Consider the following 12427-nt stretch of genomic DNA (forward strand, 5'->3'; position numbering starts at 1 on the left):
CCTTTCACAGGAATACTCATTAAATGGTAGGACACTGAGAAGTGTAGAGGAACAAAGGGACCTTGGAGTGCATGTCCACAGATCCCTGAAGATAGCAGGACAGGTAGATAAGGTGGTTAAGAAGACATACGGAATACTTGCCTTTATTAGCCGAGGCACAGAATACAAGAGCAGGGAGGTTATGCTTGAACGGAATAAAACACTAGTTGGACCACAGCTAGAGTACTGCGTGCAGTTCTGGTCACCACGTTACAGGAAAGATGTATTGCACTAGAGAGGGTACATAGGAGATTTACGAGGATGTTGCCTGGACTGGAGAATTTTAGCTATGAGGAAAGGTTTTCTTTGGAACAGAGAAGGCTGAGGGGAGACCTTATTGAAGTGTATAAAATTATGAGTGGCCTAGATAGTAGATAGGAAGTACCTATTTCCCTTAGCAGAGGGGTCAACAACCAGGGGACATAGAGGGTTGTGGGGGACTGGAACTCACTGCCTGAAAGGTGGTAGAGGCAGAAACCCTCACCATATTTAAAAAATACTTGGATGAGCACTTGAAGTACCGTAACCTATAGGGCTACGGACCAAGAGCTGGAAAGTGGGATTAGGCTGGATAGCTCTTTGTCGGCCAGCACATGCACGATGGGCCTAAATGGCCTCCTTCCGTGCTGTAAACTTATATAGGCTAAACGTTTCCATCATTTTCGGCGGGTACTCGGCGATTTTCTCGGCGGTACAGCTCTTTCTCCGCTCGGCGAAAGTTTCCCTGTTATTTTTTTAATGTTATTACCCAAATCTGAAAACGCCCGCCGGGGCCAAACCACCGACGTGCACCGCCGAGAAAATCGCCAGGGCGTAAGTTTGGCCTCAACGGAAGCCCGTCCAGATCACCGAAGGAACCGCCCTGTGAAAGCTGCTTAAACAGTGTGGTAGGCAAGAAAGGTAAGTTAAAGGTTATTTATTTATTTATTTATTTTTAATTTTTAAATGCCGATTAGGCGTAAAAGTGTCTTGGGAATGCTTTGTATGTTTTTATATTTTTTTTGTGAAATTTAAAAAAAGTTTCCCCCCTTCCCTAGGCCCAGCCACAGCCTCGGACTAAATTTTTTAAAAGCCGCCTGTTTTACTTAGTTTCCCCTTAACCGCCGAGAATAAAGGTGCAAGGCCCATTTTCTCGCCGGGCGATTAGTTTTAATTAGTTTTAACGTAAGTGTAAATTTTCACCAGCGTTACTTACCAAACGTTCGCGGTTTTTCTGAGCGGGCAATCGGGTGTTGAGGGGCTCTCGGGAAAGTCTAGCCCATAGATTCGATGATATAATCACCGGACGTCTCAAAGCGCTTTACAGCCAATGAAGTACTTTTGGAGTGTAGTCATTGTTGTAATGTGGGAAACGCAGCAGCCAATTTGCACACCGCACGCTCCCACAAACAGCAATGACCAGATAATCTGTTTATTAGTGATGTTGATTGAAGGATAAATATTGGCCAGGACACTGAGAATAACTCCCCTGCTCTTCTTTGAAATAGTGCCACGGGATCTTTTATGTCCACCTGAGAGAGTAGATGGGGCCTCGGTTTAATGTCTCATCCAAAAGATGGCACCTCCGATAGTTCAGCACTCCCTTGGCATTGCACTGGAGTGTCAGCTTAGGTTTTTTATGTGCTCAAATTCCTGAAGTGGGATTTGAACCCACAACCTTATGACCCAACAGCGAGAGTGCTGCCCACTGAGCCACAGCATTATTTCAGAGACAACTTGGTAACAAAACACTTTCTAACTGTACAAACTCACACAGCCACTCACAGCCCAAGAAAGCTCCAGCCCAATCAACAAAGACACAGAGAATCCACTTTTGAGGTATACAGAATCTTTATTTCCACGTGTCCATCAAAAGTAAAGCACAGTGAATAAAGCCTGGCAGGGAGCCTCTGGAAAGAAACGATGATTAGGTTCCATTTGTGAACCTCAACCTGTAACAAAGTAAAATGGCAAATTAAAATGAGCAGTACATCCCCGCCCATCTGCACAGGTGGAACTCCAGAATCACAGCACAGAGGCTGTGGAGAGGAATACTTCATATTTTTCATTGTGCCCAAAGTTCCACCCGACAGACAAAAGATGCTGCATAACATCTGTAAAATCACCAAGGCTCCCTCATGGCCCTACCAACATCCTGGGCCTTTGAATAGACACCCCTCCGCCTCATCCTAATGCAGTCATCACTCTCTTGGTTTATTCCAAATTGAAGCCAGTCAGTTCAACCACACTCAGTTGGTGACAGCAAATATGGATTGGCACACTGTGGCGAATAGCCCAGTCTGAGAAAATCAGGTGCTCGGTAAGACTGAATTAGGTGAAATTATTCTCAGTCCTGTCCCCATTCCTGGCCTACTGCCAGCGACTGGGTGGCAGGTCAACAGCAGCCTCAACAAAGAGAAGACTTGCATTTATACAGCGCCTTTCACAACCTCAGGACATCCTAACTGTGCAAATTCACACAGCCACTCACAGCCCGAGAAAGCTCCAGCCCAATCAACAAGGACACAGAGAATCCACTTTTGAGCTTTCCAGCAGCATAGAATGGCATTCGTGAGTTTGGTAAGTGGGTGAGTTTTAAGGGTTATTCTCTTTAAACCATTTGGAGGCCGGAGTAAATTGTTAGTGGCAATTGCCAGTAGCTTCTAAGTAAGTAGCAGTTTAATTTAAAGGGGAAAAGTTAAATAGTTGAGAATCTTTCAGGTTTAGGCAGAGAAAAACAAAGTAACTCTCCAGTAGGAGGCAATTAGCAGCTAGTTAAAACCAGTTCTGTAAACAACTGACCAGTAGTGAGTCATCTGACCTAGATACAGTTTAAAAAGAGGCAGCTCGTGCAGAAGCAGCAAAGAATGGCATTCGTGAGTTTGGAAGTGGGTGAGTTCGGGCAAGTGGGGATGGCAGGTGCTGTTTTGTCTTGTTTTTCCTACCAGTGCTGACACTAGAGCAGCTGATAAGGAGTGCGAGAGTAGGAAACGGAGGCCTAGAGACCAGCCCAACCAGCTGCAGACAAAGATAGAGGGGTGCGAAATCGAGAGATGACGTCACAGCCAAGCTGGTAAGTGGTTGGCTGTTCGACGGTAAGTATAACTCTCTTTTAGACTGACTTTTAGATTGGTTTAATTGGCAGCGAACTACTAAGTAGCTGTTTGGTGTTTAAGTAAATTTTAAAAGTAAATTAATTTAAAGGTTAAGTCATGGCAGGAGAGCTCGGACCTGTGTCATGCTCCTCCTGTGCTATGTGGGAAATCAGGACACTTCCAGTGTCCCTGACTACTATGTGTGCAGGAAGTATGTCCAGCTACAGCTCCTAACAGACCGTATGACGGCACTGGAGCTGCGGATGGACTCACTCTGGAGCATGCGTGATGCTGACAATGTTGTTGATAGCACATTTAGTGAGTTGGTCACACTGCAGGTAAGGGTTAGGACAGATAGTAAATGGGTGACCAAGAGACAAGGCAAGAGCAGGAAGGTAGTGCAGGAGTCCCCTGCGGTCATCTCCCTCCAAAACAGATATACTGTTTTAACAGATACACTGGGTGGTTCTGCTGCACAGAAAGGTGGGAAAAAGAGTTGGAGAGCTATAGTGTTGGGGGACTCGATTGTAAGGGGAATAGATAGGAGTTTCTGCAGCCGCAACCGAGACTCCAGGATGGTATGTTGCCTCCCTGGTGCAAGGGTCAAGGATGTCTCGGAGCGGCTGCAGAGCATTCTGGAGAGGGAGGGTGAACAGCCAGTTGTCGTGGTACATGCAGGTACCAACGATATAGGCAAGAAGTGGGAAGAGGTCCTCCAGGCTGAATTTAGGGAGCAAGGAGTTAAATTTAAAAAGTAGGACCTCAAAGGTAGTAATCTCTGGATTGCTACCAGTGCCACGTGCTAATCAGAGTAGAGGGAGCAGGATAGTTAGAATAAATGCGTGGCTTGAGCAGTGGTGCAAAAGGGAGGGATTCAAATTCCTGGGACATTGGAACCAGTTCTGGGGGAAGTGGGACCTGTACAAAAGGGACAGTCTGCACTTGGGCAGGACTGGAACTGATGTCCTGGGGTAACATTTGCTAATGCAGTTCGGGAGTGTTTAAACTAATATGGCAGGGGGATGGGAACCTATGCAGCGAGACAGGGCAAAGTAATATGGAGTCAGAAACAGATAGTAGAAAGATAAAAAGCAATAGTAGAAGGCTGAGTAAACAAAGGCAAGAAACAAAAAGGGCCACACTAATCATAATTCTAAAAGGACAAAGGATGTTAAAAAAACAAGCCTGAAGGCTTTGTGTCTTAATGCAAGGAGTATCCGTAATAAGGTGGATGAATTAACTGTGCAAATATATGTTAACGGATATGATGTGATTGGGATTACAGAGACATGGTTCCAGGATGATCAGGGCTGGGAACTCAACATCCATGGGTATTCAACATTCAGGAAGGATCGAATAAAAGGAAAAGGAGGTGGGGTAGCATTGCTGGTTAAAGAGGAGATTAATGCAATAGTTAGGAAGGACATTAGCTTGGATGATGTGGAATCTATATGGGTAGAACTACAGAACACCAAAGGGCAAAAAACGTCAGTGGGAGTTGTGTACAGACCTCCAAACAGTAGCAGTGATGTTGGGGAGGGCATCAAACAGGAAATTAGGGGTGCATGCAATAAAGGTGCAGCAGTTATCATGGGTGACTTTAATACGCATATAGATTGGGCTAACCAAACTGAAAGCAATACGGTGGAGGACGATTTCCTGGAGTGCATAAGGGATGGTTTTCTAGACCAGTATGTCGAGGAACCAACTAGGGGGGAGGCCATCTTAGACTGGGTGTTGTGTAATGAGAGAGGATTAATTAGCAATCTCGTTGTGCGAGGCCCCTTGGGGAAGAGTGACCATAATATGGTGAATTCTACATTAGGATGGAGAATGAACCAGTTAATTCAGAGATCATGGTCCAGAACTTAAAGAAGGGTAACTTTGAAGATATGAGGCATGAATTGGCTAGGATAGATTGGCGAATGATACTTAAGGGGTTGACTGTGGATGGGCAATGGCAGACATTTACAGACCGCATGGATGAACTACAACAATTGAACATCCCTGTCTGGTGTAAAAATAAAAAAGGGAAGGTGGCTCAACCGTGGGAAATCAGGGATAGTATTAAAGCCAAGGAAGTGGCATACAAATTGGCCAGAAATAGCAGTGAACCTGGGGACTGGGAGAAATTTAGAACTCAGCAGAGGAGGACAAAGGGTTTGATTAGGGCAGGGAAAAGAGAGTACGAGAGGAAGCTTGCAGGGAACATTAAGACGGACTGCAAAAGTTTCTATAGGTATGTAAAGAGAAAAAGGTTAGTAAAGACAAACGTAGGTCCCCTGCAGTCAGAATCAGGGGAAGTCATAACGGGGAACAAAGAAATGGCAGACCAATTGAACAAGTACTTTGGTTCAGTATTCACTAAGGAGGACACAAACAACCTTCCGGATATAAAAGGGGTCAGAGGGTCTAGTAAGAAGGAGGAACTCAGGGAAATCCTTATTAGTCGGGAAATTGTGTTGGGGAAATTGATGGGATTGAAGGCCGAAAAATCCCCAGGGCCTGATGGACTGCATCCCAGAGTACTTAAGGAGGTGGCTTTGGAAATAGAAACATATAAACTAGGTGCAGGAGTAGACCATTTGGCCCTTCGAGCCTGCACCACCATTCAATAAGATCATGGCTGATCATTCCTTCAGTACCCCTTTCCCACCTTCTCTCCATACCTCTTGATCCCCTTAACCATAAGGGCCATATCTAACTCCCTCTTGAATATATCCAACGAACTGGCATCAACAACTCTCTGCGGCAGGGAATTCCACAGGTTAACAACTCTCTTGAGTGAAAAAGTTTCTCTTCATCTCAGTCCTAAATGGCCTACCCCTTATCCTAAGACTATGTCTCCTGGTTCTGGACTTCCCCAACATCAGGAACATTCTTCCCGCATCTAACTTGTCCAACCCCGTCAGAATCTTATATGTTTCTATGAGATCCCCTCTCATCCTTCTAAACTCCAGTGAATAAAAGCCCAGTTGATCCAGTCGCTCCTCATATGGCATGCTTTACAGATACATGTCGTGTATGTAACATACAAATCACTGACTCCACATGGTCTGGTGTTGATCTAACTGCTGTGACCTTAGTCCTTTATTGAACAGCTGCAGAGTGCTCCACAGGTGTGGTGGGCAGTCTTTTATACTGCCTCGTGCAGGAACTTTCAGGTCTCCCACCACAGTGCCCTCTGGTGCACAATTGTACTTATCATACATTTAATGTACCAGAGCAATACACAACATCACTGACCCTCCAAGTCAAAAAGTTGTTGCTTGAATCCCCTAAATCAAAAAACGCATAAGCCCATTGGTAAGGTTGGTCACGGATCCACTTCCCTGAATTTAAACACTGTGACCATTCAGCATTGAAATATTAACTCGTGTCGTAATTCGGGTCCATTATTTTAAACACAGTGACCACCCAGCATTAAAATATTATTTCTTGTCATAAATCCATCATCCTACATTCACATAGCACACTTAGACTCGCTCTAGCCTTACAAAAGTCCAAAAGTCTTTATGTGGGGACCGCAGTGGTGTGAGGCCCTTTTAAGACTCCCGGGAGCATTTCCCTTTTAAGACGCGGATGTATTGACAATCATTTTCCAACATTCCATAGACTCTGGATCAGTTCCTATCAAGTGGAGGGTAGCCAATGTAACCCCACTTTTTAAAAAAGGAGGGAGAGAGAAAACAGGTAATTATAGACCAGTCAGCCTGACATCGGTAGTGGGTAAAATGATGGAATCAATTATTAAGGATGTCATAGCAGCACATTTGGAAAGAGGTGACATGATAGGTCCAAGTCAGCATGAATTTGTGAAAGGGAAATCATGCTTGACAAATCTTCTAGAATTTTTTGAGGATGTTTCCAGTAGAGTGGACAAGGGAGAACCAGTTGATGTGGTGTATTTGGACTTTCAGAAGGCTTTCGACAAGGTCCCACACAAGAGATTAATATGCAAAGTTAAAGCACATGGGATTGGGGGTAGTGTGCTGACGTGGATTGAGAACTGGTTGGCAGACAGGAAGCAAAGAGTAGGAGTAAATGGGTACTTTTCAGAATGGCAGGCAGTGACTAGTGGGGTACCACAAGGTTCTGTGCTGGGGCCCCAACTGTTTACATTGTACATTAATGATTTAGACGAGGGGATTAAATGTAGTATCACCAAATTTGCGGATGACACTAAGTTGGGTGGCAGTGTGAGCTGCGAGGAGGATGCTATGAGGCTGCAGAGTGACTTGGATAGGTTAGGTGAGTGGGCAAATGCATGGCAGATGAAGTATAATGTGGATAAATGTGAGGTTATCCACTTTGGTGGTAAAAACAGAGAGACAGACTATTATCTGAATGGTGACAGATTAGGAAAAGGGGAGGCGCAACGAGACCTAGGTGTCATGGTACATCAGTCATTGAAGGTTGGCATGCAGGTACAGCAGGCAGTTAAGAAAGCAAATGGCATTTTGGCCTTCATAGCGAGGGGATTTGAGTACAGGGGCAGGAAGGTGTTACTACAGTTGTACAGGCCCTTGGTGAGGCCACACCTGGAGTATTGTGTACAGTTTTGGTCTCCTAACTTGAGGAAGGACATTCTTGCTATTGAGGGAGTGCAGCGAAGTTTCACCAGACTGATTCCCGGGACTGACATATCAAGAAAGACTGGATCAACTGGGCTTATATTCACTGGAGTTCAGAAGAATGAGAGGGGATCTCATAGAAACGTTTAAAATTCTGACGGGTTTAGACAGGTTAGATGCAAGAAGAATGTTCCCAATGTTGGGGGAGTCCAGGACCAGGGGTCACAGTCTAAGGATAAGGAGTAAGCCATTTAGGACCGAGATGAGGAGAAACTTCTTCACCCAGAGAGTGGTGAACCTGTGGAATTCTCTACCACAGAAAGTTGTTGAGGCCAATTCACTAAATATATTCAAAAAGGAGTTAGATGTAGTCCTTACTACTAGGGGGATCAAGGGGTATGGCGAGAAAGCAGGAATGGGGTACTGAAGTTGCATGTTCAGCCATGAACTCATTGAATGGCAGTGCAAGCTCGAAGGGCCGAATGGCCTACTCCTGCACCTATTTTCTATGTTTCTACGTTTCTAAAGTGCTTTACAGCCAATTAAGTACTTTTGAAGTACTGTTCTAATCTAGGAAATGTGGCAGCCACTTTGCATAGGATTACATCGGATATACAGCACAGAAACAGGCCATTCGGCCCAAACAGTCCATGTCGGTGCTTATGCTCCACTCGAGCGTCCTCCAGTCTTTCCTCATCTAAATCTATCAGCATACCCCTTTATTCCCTTCTTCCTCATATGCTTGTCTAGCCTCCCCTTATATACACAACTATAATATTTGCTTCAACCACTCCCTGTGGTAGCGAGTTTCACATTCTCACCACTCTTTGGGTAAAGAAGTTTCTTCTGAATTCCCTATTGGATTTCTTGGTGACTATCTTATATTGATGGTCTCTAGTTATGCTCTTCTCCACAAGTGGAAACATTTTCTCTGTATCCACTCCATCAAAACTTTCATCATTTTAAAGATCTCTATTAGGTCACCCCTCAGCCATCATTTTTCAAGAGAAAAGAGACCCAGCCTGTTCATCCTTTCCTGATATGTATAACCTCGCATTTCTGGTATCATTCTTGTAAATCTTCTCTGCACCCTTTCCAGTGCCTCTATATCCTTTTTATAATATGGCGACCAGAACTGTACGTAGTACTGTAAGTGTGGTCTAACCAAGGGTCGTTACAGGTTTAGCATAATTTTCCTACTTTTCAATTTACACCTCTAGAAATAAACCCTAGTTCTTGGTTTGCTTTTTTTATGGCCTTGCTAACCTGTGTCGCAACTTTTAGTGATTGTGTATTTGTACTCCAAGATCCCTTTGTTCCTCTATCCCAGCTAGACCTGCACCCTCCAAGTAATAAGTGACCTCTCTATTTTTCCCATCAAAATGTAATACCTCAAATTTATCTTGTTGAAATTAATTTGCCAATTAAATGCCCATTCTGCAAGTTTATTAATGTCCTCCTGTAATTTGTTGCAGTCCTCCTATCGCCCCAATTTGGTGTCAATTTGCGCACAGCAAGCTCCCGCAAGCAGCAATGCGATAATGACCAGATCATTTGCTTTAGTGATGTTGAGGGATAAATATTGGCCAGAACAGGGAGAAGTTTCTTGCTCCTCTTCAAAATAGTGCATGGAATCTTTTACGTCCACCCGAGAGAGCAGACAGGGCCTCGGTTTAATGTTTCATCCGAAAGGCGGCACCTCCAACAGGCAGCACACCTTCAGAACTGCATTGGAGTGTCAGCTAGATTTTGTGCTCAAGTTCCGAGAGTGGGACTTGAACCCACAACCTTCTGAGTCAGAGGGGAGAGTGCTACCCACTGAGTCACAACTGACACCAGTCAATACAAAAGAACTTTGATATGGGGGGGTAAAATGCAAAATTCCACTCGTGCTCTAGTGTAATGAAAAAGAAAATGCTGGCAATACTTGGCAGGTCAGGAGAGAGAAACAGAGTTAACATTTTAGGTGGATATGATAGGATGGAAGGCAGGAGAGATGAAATGACAAAAGAGATGATGGTGCAAGGCAAAAGAGATGGGAATGGAACAAATAAGGAAGCAAAAGATGGGTCTAGAGGAGGTGTAAATGGCGAAAGCAGAAACTACCAACAGCTGCTGTCCGAAAAAATGGGAGCAGTGGTTGTGGTCTGAAATTGTTGACCTTGATGTTGAGTCCAGAAAGCTGTAAAGTGATTAATCGAAAGATGAGGTGCTGTTCCTCGAACTTACGTTGAGCTTAATTGGAACATTGTCGGAGGCCGAAGACAGAGAGGTCAGAGTGGGGGTGGAGTTGAGAATTAAAGTGACAGGCGACCGGAAGCTCGGGGTCACCATTGCGGATTGAACTGAGGTGCTCCGCAAAGCGGTCACCCAATCTGCGTTTGGTCTCCCCAATGTAGAGGAGACCGCATCATGAGCAGCGAATACAGTATATTAAATTGCAAGAAGTACAAGTAAATCGCTGTTTCACCTGGAAGGAGTATTTGGGGCCCTGGACAGTGAGACGGGAGGAGGTAAACGGGCAGGTGTTGCATCTCCTGCGCTTGCACGGGAAGGTGCCGTGGGAAGGGGGGGGGACTGCTGGGGGTGACTGTGGAATAGACCAGGGTGTCACGGAGGGAGCAGTCCCTTCAGAATGCTGAAAGGAGGGGAATTTTGTGGTGTAGCGTAGTGCCATATCACATCTTTAGGATGTCCCAAAATATCTTTCCAGCTATTTAATTATTTTTGAAGTGTAGTCACTGTTGTTATGTCTGCAAAACACAGCTGCCAATTTGTGCACATCAAGATCCTACAAACAGCTCAAGAGAGTGTTAATCTGCTTTGCTGACTTTGGCTAAGGGATCAATGTGGCCGTGGACACTGAGAAGTCTCCCTGCTCCTTTTCAATGAGTGCAATGAAGTCTTTTACTTGAGCGGGCCATAGGTTTAATGCTTAATACTTAATGGCCTGGAAATCCCGGTCAGCTGCTTCCTGCGGGCGATCGGCTAAAAAAGGCAAAAAAGAAGCGCACTTAGCTGAAGCTGCTGTGCCCACGAGAGATCCCGGTCCTGAGGCCTCCACTGACTGCGCGTCGCAGCGCGTGCACGTCAGGACGTGCGCAGGGCTGGAGCTGCAGTCACATGGCTCTGGGCAGCCAATCCAGGTAAAGTGTTTTCTCATTCATAGTAATGGGAACTCCGTAAGTGGGAGTTCCCATAATTATGAATGAGAAACAGCCCCCAAACACCCAAAACACTAATAAAAATAGAAAAAAATACACCACATATTTAACATTAATTTAAATTAAAGTTATTTATGTCTATAGAAAAAAAATATTTTCCCGATTTTAAAAAAAGTTTAAATTATGGTTTAAAATAAACTTACCGTAATGGAGAGGATTTTTTAGCAATTAGATGTGTTTTTAAACATTTTATTTTATGTTTTTGCGTGTTTTAAAACTCTTACGCATGTAACAGTAGGCTATGCACCTGCTTTTATCAGGCACAAGAGTTTTCAGGACATTTGCTAAGCAAGATATAGGTAAATACCACAATCTTGCCCTTGTAAATGTCCTCACTCCCGAGATGCGTGCGATCTGTCAAGCTAGAAACTTGACAGATTGGAAAAGCCGGTTTTCAGCGCATGTGCATTGTGTGCTGAAAACTGGCTTTTGTGATGCCTTCCCGGGTCCGTACACACTCTGTACAGACCTGAGGAGGCCGGAATTTCTTGTTTAATGCTTCATCCAAAAGATGGCACCTCCGATAATGCAGCATTCCTTCAGTACTGTAATGAAGCATCAGCTTAGATGATGTGCTCAATTCGATAGTGGGACTTGAGCCCAGGACCTTCTGACTCAGCAAACGTTACCACTGAGAATCGAGTTGAAGTAGCCATTTTCTTTTGTCCAATATTTTATTGAGCTCCTGAAGATGCTGACTCGTGTTCCACAGACAACAGTTGCCTTGCACTGCCTCACTTAGGTGTCTGTTCCTGTGTGATCCTCGGCACTGAATGACAACAAGCTATTCGACTATGCAAGGGATCAAAGCTGAGTCTAATCCTGACATTCACACACAGCAAGGGGCAGAGGGAGATCACTGGATGGTGATCAGAAGAGAGAAGCCTGACTGATTTCCACTTGTCACTTGCTCAGGGTCATTGAGGCCAATTGTTGTGTCCTTATTGTTGCCTTGGCTACCATCAGATTGCTCAGCACAGATCAAGGATCACACCAGGCACCTTCCTACTCTGCAAGACTGAAAGGATTGACTGTAAGTGAGGATGAATTTCATCAATATCTCTTCCAGCGATATTTGATAAATGAGGATACTCATCGATGATCCGATAGAAAGAGAAGACTAGGAATAAATACCTGGGAGTCGCTTCTTCCTCTGTGCTGACTTTACTGGGGAATATCTGCAGTGCCAGACGTACGGACATCTCCCACCGCCACACCATAAAAGAGCACGTCACCCGTTGCTGCAGCCCACGGCATATTTTCAGAGGTGAACTTGGCTCCCCAGTCCCCAGCATTGTTAACGACGATTACTCCACCATGACTCTGTAATCTGGTCCACATGCTCTGAAGGCCAGTGTCAGCAGCCTCTGCTGGAGACATGCCTGTGGGAGGGGGGATTATAGATAAAAGACACAAAGGTTATATTTCACCCCAACTCACACGTACATTTTCTTTTTTTTTGGACAGAATACGAACAGTGCACATAAAATTTTAGCTCACATAAACAGCCCATTCG

The 12427-nt window shown here is 44.7% G+C and overlaps 1 protein-coding gene across 2 annotated transcripts in view; it reads right to left on the minus strand.

Annotated features, from left to right (window-relative positions):
• Positions 1 to 1850: 1850 nt before the first annotated feature.
• The window catches only part of asrgl1 (asparaginase and isoaspartyl peptidase 1), a 60711-nt gene continuing 50134 nt past the window's right edge, over positions 1851 to 12427 (minus strand). For both annotated transcript variants that reach the window (XM_070884322.1, XM_070884321.1), the window contains exons 8-9: positions 12046 to 12293; positions 1851 to 1970 (exon numbers count right to left, since the gene is read on the minus strand). In XM_070884322.1, the coding sequence (XP_070740423.1) occupies positions 12076 to 12293 (218 nt within the window). In that variant the 3' untranslated portion in view covers positions 1851 to 1970; positions 12046 to 12075. The remainder of the gene's footprint in view (positions 1971 to 12045; positions 12294 to 12427) is intronic.

Source organism: Pristiophorus japonicus, chromosome 7, assembly GCF_044704955.1.
Source record: "Pristiophorus japonicus isolate sPriJap1 chromosome 7, sPriJap1.hap1, whole genome shotgun sequence".
NCBI lineage: Eukaryota > Metazoa > Chordata > Chondrichthyes > Pristiophoridae > Pristiophorus > Pristiophorus japonicus.